This window comes from Phoenix dactylifera, chromosome 18 (genome assembly GCF_051530095.1).
Source record: "Phoenix dactylifera cultivar Ajwa chromosome 18, Ajwa_hap1_PhDact_Kaust_v1.1, whole genome shotgun sequence".
NCBI classification, from domain to species: domain Eukaryota; kingdom Viridiplantae; phylum Streptophyta; class Magnoliopsida; order Arecales; family Arecaceae; genus Phoenix; species Phoenix dactylifera.
In genome coordinates, this window is record NC_143207.1 from 18,465,377 (window position 1) to 18,485,145 (window position 19,769).

The following is a 19,769-nucleotide window of genomic DNA, read 5'->3' on the forward strand; positions in this document are numbered from 1 at the left end:
CAAGCCAGATCCCAATCATTGCAAGTCAAATCCACACGAACATTACGTCTCCCACACTGCAAGCTAATAAGGTTGCTGCATGGCGTATATCTAAATATTCTTACGTACGGACATATATTTAGATTATTTATTGGAAAGGTTTTAAGTTGTTATATAGGACTAAAATGTCTTTAAAAAAATAAATCAGAGTGAACTTGACCTTTTGTCGATTATGATGCTTGTGATTAGATTTAAATAAATTTGAATTCTTAACTTGACGAAAATATCAGAACTTGAACGAAAGAAATATATGAAGATTTATGTGAGCATGTATTTAGTCTCACATCGGTTATTCACCAAGAAGATCTTGAATAGTTATAGACTAAAAAACCCACAAAGATACCTTCTAACCAATAGAAGTACTTGAAAATGCATTTAAAAACGTGATGCATGCACGTTGCTAACAATGGAAGTACTTGAGAATTTTATATGTAGACGCAATTGCCCAATCAGCAATGCAATAGACTGGATTACCTACCTTAGTTTGGCACTGGGTTTAAATAGAACTCAAATGCACCACCTTTTTTAAAGAAAAAGGCATCTAAGTTATTAAATCATCATCCTATGTTTAATCCTTTGGATAAGTAGCATTTTATGTTTAGACAAGATACACAATTAGGTATGTTTTTTTTTCCTCCTCAACACATAGTTATATCTATTTTGTTACACGCTTAATTATGCACAAACCAAGGATTAAACATAAAATGATCATAGATATTAAGTATCATGCATCAAATTACAAATCGACAAAGACTACGGGAAATATAGTAGTCAATCCAAACGGCAGACCTCAATTTCCCTTTCTTTATATATGGATTTAAAATTGATTTGAAAATTCATTTTTATACCAAATTTCTATTCGAGTAAGGAACCAAATCAGAGAAAGGAGGGTTATGTTCTTGTTTTTTTCTTCAAAATTATGAAACTGATTATTGAAGTCAATTCAAGATCTCACTCATATTTGATCCGAAAAGGACTTGAACTTAAACTTTATGTTTCGACTTTCATGTTTGTTGACTAAATATTTACTTTTAAGACTCTTCTTTTTATAGCCATTTATCTTTATTACCTGGCTACATACAAAACAAGTGGCAAGTGTATACAAAATAATGGCTTCAAAAAAGTGTGACCCTTTGAGTCATAGGGGTATGCTGTACCAACAGCATGCCTGCTGTGACCTCTCTGTTGATGTTGAGGAAAACATTAATCATATGATCTGTGACCATTTATTTGCTAGATCTGCTTAGGAGCTAATGTGCAACATCATTGGTTTGTCCTCTCCAGTAAATAATATCGAAGATCTAGTGCATTCGCTCGCCTCTTCACTGCTCGCCAATAATTTTATATAATAATTAAGATTTTTTATAAAAATATCTTATTAAATATCGAATTTTATATGAATCCTATCCCAAAATTGATATTTACATGTATACTCTCGTAAAACACTTGTTTTGCTATTTTACTCTTTTTTTATCTTTATTTTTGCATACGTACCAACGCTATCTAATGCTGTTAAAAAAATAATATTTTTAAATTAAAATAACTAAAATATTTTTAATGGATAGATGTGCAAAAAGAAATATTTATAAGACGACCGCGATGGAGGATAAAAAAGTAATTTCAAAATTTTATTTTATTTTTAATTAAAATAAATATGGTTTTTATTAGCGGTGTTAGAAGAACCGTTATATTAGGGATATTTGTGCAAAAACAGTATTTTATGAGGATATAGAAATAAATATAAATTTTAAGAAAGTATTCATGTAAATTTAAATTTCTAGAAGAATATTCATGAAAAAAACCCTAATAATTATAATTTTTAAAGGATTCGCCTCATTGTTCTGTACCCTAGATTGAGTTACAAGTTGCTTAGGAAGGTTGAGTCATAGCATTTCATAATTTTCATCCTACGATTATTATCTTAGAAGGGGACTCTATCATGGTTGCTGCATGGATCAATACCTTTTATGATATTTGGCAACTTAAAGATTCTATTTCTTTTGAAGATTTTCATATTTTTTGAAAAGATAATCAGCCAATGCTAAGTATCACGAGAATCTGTTGCCATCTGGACTTTTTTTATTTTCCATATGCTAATATTTCCGGATGTATGTATCTGAGAAATAATAATTGAGTCTTGCCTCCCATCTACACAAAAACAAAGGGTACAATAATGAAATCAGAAAAATGTGTGCATTAAATCTCTAAGTAAAGTTATTTGGTTTTGATATGAAAGACATTTATTTGAATCTCAGTTGCTTGTACAACCCAAATTTGCTTCTCGCCTCAAGAGGCAGGAGGCAGTACCATCCGGACCACTGTTTGGTGATAATAGCCTTAAGAACCTACATTGCTTCTGAGAAAACTCCACCTTTTCAACTCATTCTGGGATATTCTTTTTCCCCCTCTCTCTGCTTTGGAGGGGAATGGCTCCGTAGGTGCCCACTCTCCCATCATAGCCATCCCCTGGACCCAATTGAAGGATACGTCGCATTCTCTTTATTGTAGTGGATTAACATTAATTAGAGGAGCCAAACCAAACGCTAAAAAAGAACTGGAGGACCCATCAACATAAGGGCCCACTTTATTCTCTGGCCACCTATTGATTCGTGAGATTCATAAACTGATTAAAAAGATAGAGTTTTTTCAAGCAGCATATATATATCGGAAGGCAAACATGGCTGTGGATTGAGCTCCCTCCTTTATTGCACGGCATTCTAAAGATTTTTCATGAACCATAATAGATATTATTCCTTCTAGCTTGTATCATTTTCTTTCTCTTAACTTGGATGACTATAGTCATGTAAGAGCTATATAACATGTCGTTTTCACCAAATAATAAAAAAAGTCCATATCTTTCAGGATAGTCTCGTATGGGGTCTATTACTCTGGCAGTGTCTCGTAGATCAAAAAGAAATAACTGTTTAGAGCGCTTTGAAATGTATTATTTTTTTTATCTTTTTGGATGTGTCCAGTATAAATCCTCCGTGTACTAAAAAAAAAAAAAAAATCTTTTTCCGAAACCACTGCAGCCAGATGCACCTAAAAAAAAAAAAAGTTTTCCCCCTATATATAGAGCCCCTCCTTCCACCCTCTTTCCAAAGCACCACTTTATCTTTCTCTCGCTGAAAGCCAAAGTCTTCGCCGCTTCCACTCCCACGACTTGGAAACATGAGAGAACCATCCCTACTGCACGCCTCCCTGATCCTCACGACCCTCGTCGTGGCCGCGTCGGCGAACTTCCTCGCCGACGTCGACCTGACATGGGGTAGTGGGAGGGGAAAAATATTGGAAAACGGCAACCTCCTTCAGCTCTCCCTCGACAAGGCATCCGGCTCTGGATTCCAATCCAAACAAGAGTATTTGTTTGCAAGGATGGACATGAGGATGAAGCTTGTCCCTGGAAACTCCGCCGGCACCGTCACCACCTTATATGTAACTTGACTTCAATGAATTCGACACTCAGCTTCACTTATGGCCCACTTTTTTTGATTGGTTTTTGATATATATTGATGGATTGGTTGGTGTTTCTTTTGCATAGCTATCCTCGCAAGGATCGACTCATGATGAGATTGACTTCGAGTTCCTCGGCAATCTTAGTGGGCAGCCATACACGCTTCACACCAATATATACACACAGGGGAAGGGGGACAGGGAGCAGCAGTTCCATCTGTGGTTTGATCCCAGGATGGATTTCCATACCTACTCCATTCTCTGGAATCCGCAGCAGATATTGTTAAGTTTCATCCCTTTATAGCTTTTTTTTTTAAAAAAAAAATTGATGGAAAGAGGGGGTCCCAAATCTGTTCTTATAAACCAGCATCTGATCTTTTTATATATATAAATAATTTTTGCTAACAACCAGTATTTGTTCTGTTAAAGGGAAAAAAACATTCAAATAGTAGAAAATAATAAAGAACTCCATAGAAGTATGTGCTGGACCCCAGGCGTTTCAAATTACACACCCGCACACACATTCCTATTTCCCTTCCACATATTTTTTAATTCAAGGTTTAGAATAATAACCAATAAAAATAGCATCATTATAGCCATTGTTTGTGTCTTAAATGGATAGAATTGTTTGACTTCCGCCCATAAGACTTTTTTTTTTCTTTTTAAAAAAATTGTACATCTGTGATAGTTGAAGAAACTATACACTATTGAAAAGGCTTGAATGAAAATAGTAGCATTTTAATGTCTTTTCATTTAATTTTTTATGATAATAGTTAATATCGACCATCATTTTTTTCACAATACAAACTATTAGAAAACTCTCTCGTGAGAGCTGTGTTATATAATTCTCTCTCAAGTACTACTATCGATCATCCATCAGATCACCGCTCAGCTCACCAGGCTAACATGGTAAATCGATTGTGCCCGTCAGACCTGGCCTATTGTCGGCCGATGATTAACTTAAGAATCAAGTGGTGATCTATTGGGTTTTTATCTCTAGCTTCTTCTTTTTTTTCCTTTTTTTCCCAAATTACTTTCTTTTTTCCACCTGATATTAAAGTTATATCCCAACTTCCCAAGGTGATACAAAACGGTGGCCACTCCGTCTTATCCAAGATCTTGACTATTTTTTGGCCCATATTTTTTCAGGTTCTACGTGGATGGAACACCAATCAGAGTGTTTAGGAACATGGAAGCGAAGGGTGTACCCTACCCCAAGAACCAGCCGATGCGGCTCTACTCCAGCCTCTGGAACGCCGACGACTGGGCCACCATGGGCGGGCGCGTCAAGACGGACTGGAGCCAGGCCCCCTTCGTGGCCTCCTACCGGGGCTTCAGCGCCGACGCCTGCGTGTGGGCCGGGGGGAAGTCCACCTGCTCGGCCTCTAAGGGGACCTGGTGGGCCCAGTCTCTGGACTCTCCAGGGGCCCAGAAGCTCAAGTGGGTCCGCCAGAAGTACATGATCTACGACTACTGCAAGGACCCCAAACGCTTCCCACAAGGCTTCCCCCCTGAGTGCTCTCCGTCTACTTAATTAGCAGAGAATTAATTGAGGTTAATGATGGCTGCATCATTACCAATATGTGAGAGGGCATCCTGTTGAGAGGTTGTGTTGAAAGACACTGGGTGAAGATGTAACATGATCAAAAAATAATGGCTAGTTCATAACATGTGCATGTTTTCAATTATTTAATTATTCTCTCCACTTCTTATCCATCCACCAGTTTTCACAAAACCAAATGATTTTTTTTTATATTATGCAGCTGATATGTGATCCTTCTGTTGTCTTGTCATGCAAAATAGCAATAGCAATCTTCAGAGCAATGCATGCACAACCCAGAAACTATTTCATGCCGTGGTAATGTATACGAATCCACTGTCTTGTTCTGGAAAATAGCAGTATGAAATTTGACATCAACCATCTAATTTTCCCAGCACGAGATTCGTGTCTAGTGTATGCACCTCGTAGCCATCTAACCCTCCAAACGCAGTGGCAAGAAGTTGAGGAGATAAGTTTGGGTACGGTTGTTGGGCCGGTAGCACTGCTCCTCATTTTCTCTGCTTTAACTAGTGATCGTAATGATAGCAATGTCTCATCCATAGCCAAGCATTACTGGAAACATAAGATTGGTGAAGAGAGAATTTTTCTGAATTTTGCTTACTTTGCGTGGGGCACTCAGAACAGCACCACATATGTCCTGATCATGGAAATTATAGTTCCTTTCAAACTTAGCCTCTAGACATCAACCATCAACGTCCCATGACACTTTTCTTTAGTGGACAGCAATTAATAGCCGGCAAGGTGGATGCATTGATCCATTAATTGACAGGCCATTTCTAACATAGATTCTTCTTTACACAGCCACCAGCATTGGTATCAAAAGATTAAACACAAATTCTTCATGTGCTCTACTAATCATGATGAAGCAACATACTAAACTATAGGATATGAATAAAATCAGATTTGGAGTTATACGAGGCCGAGTCGATAAGTATGGTACAAGATTCCAACAAATGGAATATTAACAACCAACAACCAATGGTGTAAGCCTTATTTGGACTTGGTATCTCATCTAATTATAAGGTGCCAGAAAGTGCTTGATATATGCTTGGGCCAGCATATTGCCAAGCAAGACTTGTGCGTCGGTGGACAGGTGCAAGTGGTCCTCATTAAGTGGTAACCCTTTAGCATCCACACAAACAACATTGGGCATATCAATCCCCAGTTGAGCCTCTCTCACCTTCTCAATGTGATGCCCATCTCCTGATGCAATAGCAACCTGCAAGGACACACACACACACTTTATTATTCTCAACATGCCTTTAATCCTTAAAGAGAACTAGATAGATTGTGGTTCTAAATTGGGGTGAGCGGGTGCTTTAATCTTTGTGTGACCTTGGGTGGTCTCACGGGGATTTTCTCGAACGGTAGGAGGGCGGGAGACATGGCGGAGCCGGTGGTGGGAAGGAAGACTGGGTCGGTGGACGGCGTATCTACCCGGCCCAATCGGAGTCACGTGGGGGAAGGGGCGAAGGGGCCGTCGTGGTCGGCGGTGGCTAGAGGTGCCCCGATGCGGCCGCATTGGACGAATCTTCGCATCCCTGCTGCGGAGCTGGAGGCGTTGCAGAGGCGATACGATGATGTGGTGGAAGTTGAGGAGGATAAGCTGGAGGAGACCAGGAAGCCATGGATGGATTCGGCAGTGCTGATTCGGAGCCTGGGAAGGGTCGTCCCTGCCGAATGGGTGGTTAAGGAGCTTAGACGGGTTCTGAAGCTCTCTGATATCCCCGAGATCTTCCCACTGCTGGAAGGCTTCTATGTGGTTCGGTTTTCCTGTGAGGAACACAGGGAGATGGCACTGAGTTGGGGGCCATGGATGGTGGCAGGGCAGCTTCATGCCATGGAATGGTAGAGGCCAAACTTCACTCCGGGTGTAGGTGGGTTGAGCAAGGTGGTTGTCTGGCTTCGGATGCCCGGGCTGCCGCTGGATTTCTGGGAGAAGTCCATCATTCTTCAGATGGCGGCGAAGGCTGGTAGGCCGCTGGCGGTGGATGAGGCAACGGAGCAAGGCAAGAAACTGGGCTTTGCTAGGGTCAAGATCGAGGTGGACCTCAAAAATCCTTTGAGAGGTGGTACCTTTGTGAAGGGGAAGACACAGAGGATGGAAGAGAGGGTTTGGCAAGCGTTCATCTTTGAGAACCTTCCAAATCCGTGCTGCCGGTGTGGCAGAGTGGGCCATGGGGAAGGTTCATGTGTGTCTAAACCGATCGAGATTCCAGGGGAAAGGTGTGGTAAGGCAGTGATGGAGGAGAATCGAACTTCGGAAGTCTCCTCACAGGGAGGGGTCAGTGGGAACGGCCCTTCGGAGACCCCGGGGTACGGGCCGTGGATGGTTACCCATAGAGTCCGGCAAGCGTGGACTGGGAAAGGGAGTGAGAAACCAAGGATGCAGATGGCGGTGGAGGGCGGTCCCAAACCAGTGGGTACGCCCATCCGTGCGGAGGCTTCTTCGGTGGGTGGGGAGACGATCCCCTCTGGCTCTCCGGTGGACCTGGATGGATGGCAGAAGCCGTCCAAGGTGGCACGGCGGAAGTCACCGGACAAGGACAAAGGGGAATGCTCCAATGGCAACTCGGGAGGAGGGGTGAGTCAACCCGGGAATGTGTTTGGCGCGTTGTCCGAGTTGACCAGCATCCCGGAGTTGGCTGATCGGGGCCCGCATGCAGGAGATCGGGCCGGTATCCAGGGCACTTCGCGGCCCAACTCCCCTATGGGTGGGCGGGCGGAGAACACAGGCTTTGGGCCGCTTAGTTCAAAGCCGGGGTCAGGTGGGCCTGGCGATGGGCCGGCCTCCATTAACCGAGGCTTACCCAAGACGGATTCGGGGCGCGGACCGGGTTTGAGTCCGCTGAAGCGCGCCCGCAGCCCGTCTAAAAGGGATCGGTGTGCCGACTTTGTGTGCCCAGCAGGAGGCGTCTGGCCGGCCATGGGTTTTCGGAGACCAGTGGTGGGAGGGTACCGGAGGAGCCGGAGTTCACCTCCGCCGACGGTACCGATGTGTTCCCGACCTCCTAGGGCAGCGGTGGCGGCCGGCGGTGGGCGGGAAGCTAGCGGCGGACGACCTGCCGGCTGGAGGCTCTCCCGTGCCACCTCGGTTGGGGACCTCTCGGCAGTCTGGTCGGCGGTGGAGGCGACGGCAGGGGCGGTGCAACAGCCGGAAGGTCTGGAGACGGCCTTTCAAGCAGTGGGTGGTGCCGGCTTGAAAGGCAGCTGCGGTAGGGAGGAAGGTGGGACTACTGTGGACTCTGTGTGCCATTTGGCACGGGGACACAGTGCCCACAACCAAGTTTTGTCTCAGGTCTTGGCAGCGGTGCAAAGGGATGTCGCTGAGCCAATTCCCAAGGAAGGAGTGAATGTGGACAGTGGGGTCGGCTCTGGGAGGGAGAGCAGGGCAAATGAACCTGGTTGTCAATGAAGCTAATCCTTTGGAATTGTTGGGGGGCCGGAAAACCTTCTTTCGCCCCGGCTTTTCGGAGGTTGGTGCAGGTGCACAACCCTGATATCTGTGTTTTATCTGAGGCCCGATTAGCCGGGAGGAGTATTGTGAGAGCTAGGAGGGCACTTCCGCGATCTTGGGGATTCTATGCTGTGGAATCTCAGGGGTTGTCGGGAGGTATTATTGTAACTTGGAAATTAGATTGTGGTAATGTGGACATCTTTAATGTCAGTAGCCAGGAAGTGATTATGGTGATATCAGAAGGGGAGGGGAGGCCATGGATTTTTGGAGCTGTATATGCTAGTACTGACTTTAGGGCTCGGAGGACATTGTGGGAGGAGGCTTCCAAGTTGGTGGATCAGGGGCACCCAGTGTTGATTGCAGGAGATTTTAACTGTATAGACGATCCACAGGAGAAGATGGGTGGGAGGCAATTCTCATATCAGAGGAAGGTGAAGGAATTTCAGGAGTTTATTTCTACAAATGGGCTGATAGATCTGGGTTTCACAGGGCCCAGATTCACATGGTGCAACAATCAACAGGGTCCGGCTAGAGTGTGGGAGAGGCTTGACAGGGCTTTTGCCACGGCTGGCTGGATTCAGGAGTTCCCAGACTATCATGTCAAACACCTTTCGCAGATAGCTTCAGATCACTGTCCGATACTGGTGAGTACTGATAGACCCATTCCTTTTCATTGCCCTTTCAGGTTTGAGAGGTTATGGCTGTGTTACCCTCGGTCTTGGGGTGTTGTGAGTGAGGCTTGGTGCAAGCCTGTCTGGGGGGATGCTATGTATCGGGTTTCTCGCAGACTTGAGTTGACAAGGAGATATCTTCGGAGGTGGAATAGGGTGGAAGTAGGGAACATATTCCGTAGAATTGAGGAGTTAGAGGAGGCAATTGCAAATCTACAATCACGAGAGGCTTCGGGGGGAGGTTTATCACATGAGGAGTTGTCGGAATTGAGATCTTTCTTATCTATGCATGACTCCCTACTTCACCAACAAGAGATCTTCTGGAGGCAGAAATCGAGGGTTTAGTGGATTCAGGAAGGGGACAGAAATACCAAGTTCTTTCATCAGTCGACATTGATCAGAAGACAGCGGAACAGGATCAGATCTATCAGGGGCGAGGATGGCCAGACCACAGAGGATCCAGATATGATATGCAGGGCGTTTGAGCAGTTCTTCAGGGCCAGGTGGACAGAGCGGACAGGTAGTGGGATACATACTGAGCTACCCTTCCATCTGAGGGGGTATCCGATGAGGATGCTTTAGCACTGATCAGACCGGTATCAGGGCGGGAGATTCAGGAGGCGGTGTGGTCCCTAGAGGGGGACAAAGCACCTGGGCCGGATGGCTTTCCACCCGTGTTCTTTCGTAGGTATTGGTCGATTGTTGGCCACGATGTTATTGAGGACATCCAGCAGTTTTTTAGTACGGCCATGATGAGTCCGGAGTGGCAGAGGACTTTTATTACATTGATCCCCAAGAGCCAGGATGCTACTGTGCCTGGCCACTTTAGGCCAATCAGCCTATGTTCTACCCTGTATAAGGTCACGGCAAAGATCTTGGCAATTAGACTGAGAGGGATCTTACCCAGGATTATCAGCCCAGAGCAGGGTGCTTTCATAGGGGGGAGGAGTATATCAGATAATGTCCTAATTACCCAGGAGTTCATGTTTGATCTGGAGAGAGCTCCTATGCGGCGTTGCCTCATGGGGGTCAAACTTGACATGGAGAGGGCATATGACAGGATGTGCTGGAAGTTTCTTCGATATTCTTTACAGAGCTTTGGCTTCCATGAGATGTGGATTAGGTGGGTTATGGGCTGTGTGATGGGCCCCTCCTTCTCCATTCTGGTAAATGGCACACCTTCTCACTTCTTTAATACATCTATTGGCCTTCGCCAGGGATGTCCATTGTCCCCATTGCTATTCATCATTTGTGCAGATGCATTGTCCAGAGCTCTTCGATCTGCAGTGGGTTCACAGACTCTGGAGGTTTATAGGCCGGTGCAGAGGGCTATGCCGATTTTCCACTTGCTATTCGCTGATGACTGTTTACTGTTGGCTAGGGCGACGAGGCAGATTGCACATTCGACCCGGAGGATCCTCTATGCCTACTGTACTGCTTCTGGTCAACGGATCAACTTGGATAAATCGTCTATTCTTTTCAGTCCGAAGACCAAGGCTCAGATAAAGGCCGCTATCATGGAGACCATGGGAGTTGGTAAGCAGGAGGGCATTTTGACATACCTGGGTGTGCCGATACTTGGGCGACGTCTGCGTAGTGGAGATATCCTTTCTCTTGAGCATAGCATCAGACACAGGTTGGAAGGATGGCAGATGCATACATTATCTATGATGGGTAGAGTCACATTGGCACGGTCAGTCCTCAGTGCTATTCCGATATATCTTGTATCCCATGCTGTCCTCCCCGTATCTTCGTTGAGGTCAGTTGAGCGGCTTATCAGAGACTTTATCTGGAGGAGGCGTGGTGACAGAGGCTGTGCACATCTAGTGGCTTGGGAGGTGGTTTGTCAGCCGGTTAGACATGGTGGCTTGGGAGTGCCGTCCTTGGTGGCGCGACGGGAGGCTTCGGTTATGCGGTTGGCAGCTAGCCTCATGCTGGAGCCCGAGAGCATATGGTCCTCCCTGATGAGGGCTAAGAACGGTGCATTGACGGTTGGTGTTAGGGCGGGGCGGCTCCACTCCCCTATCTGGAGGGAGACCAGTGCTAGGGCTACATTAGTGCTTCCGGCGATCCGGTGGGCTATCGGGGATGGTGTGTCGGTGGATGTCCTTGAGGATAGCTGGGTGACTGAGCTACCGATTAGCAGGCTACCGGCCATGGTGGATACGGGTAGGCTGATGGGACATCGAGTTAGTGATTTGCTGGTCCCAGGGGAGGGGAGATGGGATGAGGTGTTCGTTCGGGAGACTTTTGGGGAGCACCTGGCGGAGAGAATTTTGGCCTTACCGATCCCGCTCCGGGCGGAGCCTGACAGATTGGTCTGGATTCCGACAGGCCGGTCGAGGGTGCGTGCCAGGGACATCCATGCGTGGACCAGTAGGGAGTCGGTGAGGCGGATTGATGGCGGATGGATATGGAGGATGAGGGTGCATCCCCGGGTGGCACTTTTTCTACGGAAGGTGGCCTGGGGTTGCCTTCCGACCAGGAGTATGTTGGCCAGACGAGGGATGAGGATGGGATCACTATGCGAGGTATGCTTGGATGCTGAGGAGACCATTGGCCACGTACTCCTCTGATGCCCTATAGCTGTGCAGTGCTGGAGATCGGCCTCGACGCTGCTCCCTCCTATGTGGGAGTCGGTGGAGGATATGCTCCGGTATTTGCGAGAGGCTACTCGGAGGCCGAGGGATGCTGAGACAGGATCCATTGTGGCTTACCTAGCCTATCACATATGGCTGGCTAGGAATGACCGTCTCTTCGAGGGCGGGCGGTTGTCCCCACGGGCTGTGATGGAGAGAGCACTGCGGCATGCAGCGGAGACAGCTATGTTGGCCATGTCGGCTCCACCTGGGAGGACTAGGGATATCTGGGGTACCTGCACTGCTGGTTCAGCGTCCAGGTTTAGTTTCTTCTCTTGGGTATCCCCACCCCCTGGCTATCTTAAGATGAACTTCGACGATGGTATGGCGGAGGATGGCGCATCTGGGGGCGTGGGTTTCGTGATCAGGGACCACCGGGGTACATTTATCGCTGCTGGAGGACGGAGTATTTTTGGCTGTTCGGTGGTGGGAGCAGAGTTGCAGGCTGCTTGGGAGGGCGTTTTGTTTGCGAGACGTGTTCTGGGGGCCGACAGACTTGTTCTCGAGGGTGATTGCTCTACAGTGATTGACTGGATACGAGGAGTGGACACATATGGGGATGGTCACCCTTTGATACGGGACACTCGCAGTTTGGTGCGGGAGCTGACTTCCTGTCAGATTGCCCATGCCTATCGAGAGGCGAACAGTGCAGCAGACTGGGTCGCCTCTTATGTTGCCCGGCACTCTGGGGAGGCCTTCTGGTCTAGTTTAGATGGCGTCCCACACGCTTTATTTTGTTTACTTTTCTTTGATATGTCTGGTTGTATTCACGTTAGAGGTATATGAAATGAAATACCGTTTTGACCAAAAAAAAAAAAAAAAAGAGAACTAGATGCCCTTAAATTATTTTACGAGACGTTATATTTTCAGAAATTATTTTTTTGGAAAAAATAATTTAGTAAGAAGAAATTTTTTTTTGCGAACCAAACAAGTTTTTAATTTTTTTTTTTAACATATTAGTTGATTAAACTAAATGCTCATCTATTCCATCCTTAAAATCATGTACATGTACAAATATGAAAACCATCGTTGGTCTCAAATATGAACCAGGTCCGAATGGGGAATATATAATATAGTGGATTAGTTCTGATGGAAGGACTTGCCTGGATGAACGGCAGCGATGGAGACTGGAGATCGCATCGGACGTCCCGGATCAGCCTCTCCATATTAGCTTTGTACGCGTTAGCCAAGTCCTCCGAGGCCGCGTCGCTCTCCCCCTGGTACCACAGGACCGCCTTGATCTCCGCTCCGCCGCCGCCCTCCGCCGCCTCCTTCGCCCTCCTCACCATCTCGTCGTACAGCCTCGATCCCTTCTCCCACTTCCTTATCTCCGTGCCCCCCACGGCACACGGCACCAGCCCTATGACGACCCCCTCCGCCCCCTCCACGGCGGCGGCGGCGGCGGGGAGGACGGCATTGGCGAAGGCCATGCCGGGGCCGACGCCGCACGTCTTGGAGGTGTCGATGTCGGCGTGGAGGGGCTCGCGGGCCTCCTCCCATCGGGATCCGGCGGAGAAGCGGAGGATGGAGGGGTTTGGGCGGCACTCCGGCGGGACGACGCCGTCCCAATGGCGGCTCTTCACGCCGCCCCGTCCGGACATGTTGCTCTGCCCGGAGAGGATAAAAAGCTGCTTCTTCCTCTCCGCCGCCGCAGCCGCTGCCATCGTGGACTCCGCCATTCTGGATCTGGATCTCGATCGATCGGGTCTTCGTCTCGACTCGTTTTGGCATCAATCGGTGGGCTGTTCCTTTCGGGAGATGGAAATGTTTCTGCTTCGAGATGTATAGAGATTTCTATGCGGGACAGGATATGTTGGTTGGGATGGAAATGACGTACAAGATGGAGTTGTGATGGTAGAATGGATGGCAAGATCTACCTCCGCATGCAAATCTTTATGCGGTAGATAAAACCATGCAAATATGGACAGATGAAAAACCTAACACAGCATAAACCATGCAAATTCGACACTATTTTCTTCATCAGAACCAAGCATATAGCGATATCTGGTACCAACAGTAATTAATGCAAATATTATTACAAAAATCCATTAGATATTACAAGTAAGCTTCTGAAAGCATCCATGTTAGACAACCACAAAAATAAACAAATCCCTAATGGAGTCAAAAAAACAAAAGAATATATCAAGTATATAAAAAGACTTATCAAATGCTATCTTCTGAAGAAGTCAAGCATCACTTATGCAAAGCATGAAAATTACAAAAACTTAAATCCCACAAAACAAACATAAATTAAGCAATAGCAACCAAAACCTTGAAAACTCAAATATTAACAGTGGAAACAAAATTCAATCATGCAAGTTGCCGTGGCAGCTAAACATACCAAACGGTAGGAAGTATCTCGATTTTTCAACCAGAAAGATAACCTTGTAAAGCGCAATAATGTATTACAAGTTCAAAAATACCCTGACAATATAACATAGCAAACGGCCGACACTACCCAATATTAAACTATGATTGAAAAAACCCTTTAACCATACCATCTACTATAGACAACACTACAAAGAGAGACCTAATTGAAATCAAACCTACCTATTTCAATGATAGCCAAACACACCAGACAAACCTACTACCCAACAATAAATAAACTTTAATACATATTTCTTGGTCTGTGATTAAAATCAAGATTTCTGATTCACAAATCACAATCTATTGGTTTTTTCTTGTGGTTACCTTTGTCTAAATGAAGATGTTTTCATCCGGCTTATGTATAAATGCAACTATCGATGCAATTTTTTTGGATGATATTGATGCAGTCATTTTGGCTTTTTCAAATGATAGATTAGCAATTAAAGAAAGCCTATCCAATTTGTATTATTGCAGTCTCCCATGATTCTTTTGGTCCTCTTTGCTGTATCAATTTTTGTACAATGTGGTAAATTAAAAGAATAATCAGAGGCACTGATTTCCTTCTTTTTATGGTTTTGAGTGATTCTTTTTCACAGAGTCCACTTGAAGACAAAACTCACAACTCTATATGGAATTTGAAATCATCTGTAGCATATATTAGTACTCATTGTTTGTATTGTTTTATATCAAATTAAACTTGCGCCTAGTTTGTCTATGTTGCAAGTCATTGAAATTTTAATACATGCCAATATCTAACTTCCTTATGCAATCTTTTTCTCTAAGCTTCTCTTTTTCTTTCACCGTATTCATTTTAGTTTTCTTTGACATTTGTGAGAAGTGAGAAATCACCTACGCTTCTTATCTTGCTCTATTTATATTTTGTAGATAAGTTCTCCTTATTTTGAGTTCATCAGATCAGAATGGAGCCACAACTGTCATGTCCTATACCCTACTTCGGTTATCTTTGAATTTCTGTTAGAATCTAGTCACTACTTTTAATTGTAGTGGTAAGAATATTATTAGTATTATAACTTAGGCCTAAACTAGTTGCATGTCAGAGTGTGTCACGTGGATCTCCTTGTAAGTAATAAGCAAGACATTTATATTAGAACAATTACATTGTCTATAAACGGTTAGTAAAAATGTCGTATTGCATATAGTGCACTATGAAATGGACTTATAAGTAGTAGGTGCCATCTTGTGCATCCGACTTTGTTTGTGTTTGAAGTGATGGAATTCTTCTAAACATGAAACCAACGTCTCTTTTTTTGATTGCCGTTTTTATAAAGCAGAGGAATCCATTCACACAGAAACTTGCATTTTTCTTCAAATAAAATCAAACACTATATAATATTATGAAGTTAAAATCCCTAGGTTCTAGAGTTAAAAATCTCTGAGATAGTTTTTCTCTGTTTATCAGGAAAAAGAAATGGTACTTGCACTTCACGGCTAATACTTAATGAAGTTTGACAGTAGCTTCATTCAAAGTAGCATAGGTGACCCAATCTCATCATTGTAGCCGTCTATTTTGATAATCCAATGTCATATGAAAATGAATTTTAAGAATGCTATCAAAGACAACCTACCTTTTAGTAAGCTTAGTAAGCTAGTGTTTGAGAAAGCATCGACAACTAGCCTAGAGTTAGCACTTTGTCATTGTGTATAACAAACCTTCAGTCAAAAGCATTCCCCATGCAAGCCTTTATAATTTTTGGAGTTAAGGAAACCCTACATTCTTTTTCTAATCTCTTGCAATAGATTACTGCATCTAAAGCTTGACGCATGATTATTGAAATTTGGTTCCATTCTTTGAGTTTGTTGTCATTAATTAAGTCTTGTGATTGCTATATTTATTATCTGAACTTTTATTATTAGCTCATAAACTGGCAATTCTTAATTTATGAGCATGAATATTATTTGGTTCCTAAGTACAATATTCTTTCTAACTTAATTTGTCACATAATTTTTCTTTCCTTGTTTGTCACTTATGCATAAAAAGTGACATGTTCATACCTCATTTTATACTAAAGGTTTGTAAAGTTTATTAGATCTAAGTTCCAGTCATCATGGGACAATACATACCATGCCTGTGCCATATCAACACACAACATTGACACTATTTTGGCCATATGCCAGTACTTGCTGATGTGCAGTGCATGCCAAGCACTGGCCTTGTGTGAACCATGCAAGTGCCAATCAAGAAAGCCACTGACACAGAAAATTTCAACCCTTGGTTCAAAGTGATCTGTGTTCCAGATCTCTTGCCTTTCTTTGTGTGATATTGTTCATTTCTCCTTACAGGTTTGGAGGCTTGGTTTGCTTCTTGTACTTGTTTATTTAACCTAGTCACTTGAAGAAACATAACGTTTTTGGATTCACAAATCACAATCTGTTGGTTTTCTCTTGTGGCTATCTTTATCTAAATGCAAATGTTCTCATCCAGCTTGTGTAAATGCAGCTATCGATGCAATTTTTTGGATGATATTGAGGCAGTTATTTTGGCTTTTTCAAATGATAAATCAATAATTTAATAAAGCTTATCCAATTTGCATTATTGTGGTCTCCTGCAATTTTGTATGATATTGATGCAGCCCTTTTTGGCTTTTTCGAATGACAAATCAGTATTTAAAGCAAGCTTAATCCAATTTGCATTGTTGTGGTCTCCTTCGGTGGTTCACTTTGTTTAATTCAGATGTTCGATGTATTTTGTTTCTTCTCTCTTTAGAGTTTGATAGAGAACTTGGAAGATTTGCTGGTATATGAGTATTTTCCCTTTATATTCTCTTGCTTCTTTAAAATATCAAGATAATTCTTGATTTATCATTCATATCTGGCATTATATTGTAGTTTTGCCACTTCCTATTTTCTTGCTTCTTTTTTAGATTCTCCATAGGGTTCTTGATTTATACTTTTGGTTTGGGCGTTATATGTTGACATTTCTTTTATTGAGTAATCTGCTTTTTTACTTGCAAACCTGTGACAAACTTATTTACTAGAACTGAAAGATGTAGCGCGGTTTTCATTTGCTCTTGGTATTTCTTTTTGAACCATGTTGTTGATGTAGGTTCCAAGATCTTATAGCTTGCTTCAGTAATTCAGTTTATGTTAATTGACTGAAGTTCTATTAGTATAGTCAAACTGGTGGTAAAATTGTGCCGTGATATTTTTGGTACCTACGTGTTCTCCCTGCTTTAGATTATTGTAAATAGCGTCTTCCATTACTATTTCATAGAGGCTAGTTGAATGCTCTACACATGAAAACAATAGTAGAAGAGAAATATTAGAATTTGTTCAGAAGTGTGAAAGAATAAAATGTATATCTTATTAAGTAAAAGTTATATGCATTGCACCCAAAAAAACATTAGATTTTAGTGAAGAGAATTCTACAAAAAAAAACTAATTTAGAAAGATTATTTTTTGTGAACCTGAACTTAGCACATGTGATGCATGTTACTGATAAAGATTAAGTGAACATTAAGTTCTTCGCTCAAAGAACAAATGAATACGTCTTTTAGCTGTTGCTCTCTTTTCTGAGGGGAAGAAATAAGTTAAGTGCCACGCAAAATGAAAAAGGAAACCACCCATTTTCCACTCCATTTATCTTTCTTATCAAAATTCAATTTTTGCTCATGTCGAGCCCTACCACTCACCCTCCTGACAACCCTCCCAAAAAGTAAAGCATTTAACAACCACCGTTATGGATACCCTTGCTGGGGTAATTCAATTCAATCCTCTTTTACCAAACAATACGTATCAAGACTAGTAATAGTAGAAGAGTAGGAAGATGAAGACATGTATCTCTGATTTGTATCATCATTTTTTTTTTATATTTTGTTATATGTCCTACACCTTTCTACAGATATGCATTTTTTTCTATTTATTTTATCTTCTGTCTTTTTTCTGTTGTTTAGTTTCTTTTTGTTTTTATGTTTTATTTCAAATCATGGATCTTCTTATGTAGTCTATCTATTTTATACATTCTTCTTTGTGTTTTTTTGTGATATCATTTTTTTTCTATTAGTTTATAATATTCTCTTTTGTATGTTTACTTCAACTAATTCTAGTTTGTATTCTTGTTGTTAGTTTAGTTAGTTTTTCAATATTCAGTTTTTCTTTTCTCTTCTATCTTTTGCTACTTGTTTTATAATCTGGCTAACATTTTTGATTTTTTGTATCTGTATTCCATTTTTTTATTTTTGGAAAACTCTACTTGATATTTAGTCTTTTCTATATGATTTATTCTTGTTTTCTATTTATTTTCCATCTTAACGTTCACTTCCACAAATTCAATTTTGTATTTTTTTTGCTTTATTTATATTATCTGGTTTTTACATATTTGGCCTTTAATTTTATTTTAGTTCATTTTTCATATGTTTTGCGAGCTTTTCTTATATATTTAGTTTTGTACATTCTTTTGAAATTTAGTTTAGATTTATACTTTTTACTCTACTCATTTTACTTTATATTTGCTTTCCATCCTTATATAGCCCGAGTTTTATATTTTATTGTTCTAGTTTATTTTCTTTAATTTCTATTATGTGCTTTCACATATTCACCTTTTTAGGTTGCTTTAATTCATTGTTGTTATTTGACTTGGGATCTTCTATTTTATATTTTGTATTTGGCATACTTGTTTGGAGTTTGTGTTTCTATCTTTTTGCAAATTCTATTTTATTTTTTAGACTACTGCAACATTTCCCCAAGAATCTCCTGAGAAAAGATGGAAACTTGGGCTTTACTGCAAAGTGACAGAGTTTAGGTGATAATTTGGGGCCAAAATGCCAACTTTGTCTATAGCAGCTTATTGAAAAACCATGAGTTGCAGCCATTTCAGTGAGATTTTGGGAGAGAAGAAGCAACTTTCTATTTTTTATTTACTGTTCTTTATGTTATCTTTCAAAAATTCAGTTTTATTTTATTTTTTTGTTTTAGATTTTCTATTTCACTATCCTTTTTTCTTAAATTCAGTTACTCATTATATAGTATTTATTCTTCTTAGTTGGATCATAGCCTGATTTCAAAAATTTGCTTTCTGTATTTGTTTGGACTTTTATTTCTTTTCTCTTTTTTTGCAAATCCAATTTTATTTTTTAATTTTCTTCTATTTTATATTTATTTTCTGTTTTCACATTCATTTTTGCACATTCTTTTTTTTCTGTTTCTCGTTGTTTTGTTTGTTCCAATATCTATATCCATACAATTGGTGTTGTATATTTTGGAATTTCCATGTATTGTATTTTCTTGTAAATTCACTTTTATATTTTAATGTATTTTAATTCCTGTTTATTTTCCATGGCTATTTGCACTTTCATAAATCCATTTTTGTTTCTTTTCATCCTAATTGTTTTTATTTTTTGTTTGCTTGCCATCTTTTTGTTCACTTCATTTTTGTTTCTTTTCATCCTAATTGTTTTTATTTTTAATTTGTTTTCTTTATTTCTATTTTTTTAATTATATGGCTTCATATATTTAGTTATTTATTTTTTCAAATCCAAGTTTATATTCTCTTGCATTTCTGTTTTGTTTTACTTTTTGTTTCTTTCCATCTTTATACATCGAGTTTCACATTTTTGTTTTTATTT

The 19,769-nt window shown here is 41.8% G+C and overlaps 3 protein-coding genes across 3 annotated transcripts; 2 read left to right on the top strand and 1 right to left on the bottom strand.

Annotated features, from left to right (window-relative positions):
• Positions 1 to 3,129: 3,129 nt before the first annotated feature.
• On the top strand, positions 3,130 to 5,185 carry LOC103711946 (xyloglucan endotransglucosylase/hydrolase protein 22-like). Its single transcript, XM_008798277.6, has 3 exons — positions 3,130 to 3,474; positions 3,581 to 3,774; positions 4,642 to 5,185. Exons 1-3 carry the CDS (start codon positions 3,211 to 3,213, stop codon positions 5,024 to 5,026), a joined length of 843 nt encoding a protein of 280 aa, XP_008796499.1. The 5' UTR covers positions 3,130 to 3,210; the 3' UTR covers positions 5,027 to 5,185.
• Positions 5,186 to 5,783: 598 nt separating this feature from the next.
• LOC103711945 (putative carbohydrate esterase At4g34215) lies at positions 5,784 to 18,007 on the bottom strand. Its single transcript, XM_008798276.6, has 2 exons — positions 12,924 to 18,007; positions 5,784 to 6,272 (listed from the first exon to the last, which is right to left on the bottom strand). The coding sequence occupies exons 1-2, from the start codon at positions 13,497 to 13,499 to the stop codon at positions 6,066 to 6,068; spliced, it is 783 nt and encodes a 260-aa protein (XP_008796498.4). The 5' UTR covers positions 13,500 to 18,007; the 3' UTR covers positions 5,784 to 6,065.
• On the top strand, positions 8,126 to 9,816 carry LOC149750970 (uncharacterized). The gene has a single exon (XM_089928571.1). The coding sequence runs from the start codon at positions 8,465 to 8,467 to the stop codon at positions 9,524 to 9,526; it is 1,062 nt and encodes a 353-aa protein (XP_089784697.1). The 5' UTR covers positions 8,126 to 8,464; the 3' UTR covers positions 9,527 to 9,816.
• Positions 18,008 to 19,769: the final 1,762 nt, after the last annotated feature.

Bases quoted from the DNA above. Each gene is read 5' to 3' on its own strand.
- LOC103711946 (XM_008798277.6), top strand. From the start codon at position 3,211: ATGAGAGAACCATCCCTACTGCACGCCTCCCTGATCCTCACGACCCTC. The intron at 3,475-3,580 runs GTAACTTGACTT...TCTTTTGCATAG, and splicing joins GCACCGTCACCACCTTATAT to CTATCCTCGCAAGGATCGAC. The intron at 3,775-4,641 runs GTTAAGTTTCAT...ATATTTTTTCAG, and splicing joins TGGAATCCGCAGCAGATATT to GTTCTACGTGGATGGAACAC.
- LOC149750970 (XM_089928571.1), top strand. From the start codon at position 8,465: ATGAAGCTAATCCTTTGGAATTGTTGGGGGGCCGGAAAACCTTCTTTC.
- LOC103711945 (XM_008798276.6), bottom strand. From the start codon at position 13,499: ATGGCGGAGTCCACGATGGCAGCGGCTGCGGCGGCGGAGAGGAAGAAG. The intron at 6,273-12,923 runs GCAAGTCCTTCC...GTGTCCTTGCAG, and splicing joins CATCGCTGCCGTTCATCCAG to GTTGCTATTGCATCAGGAGA.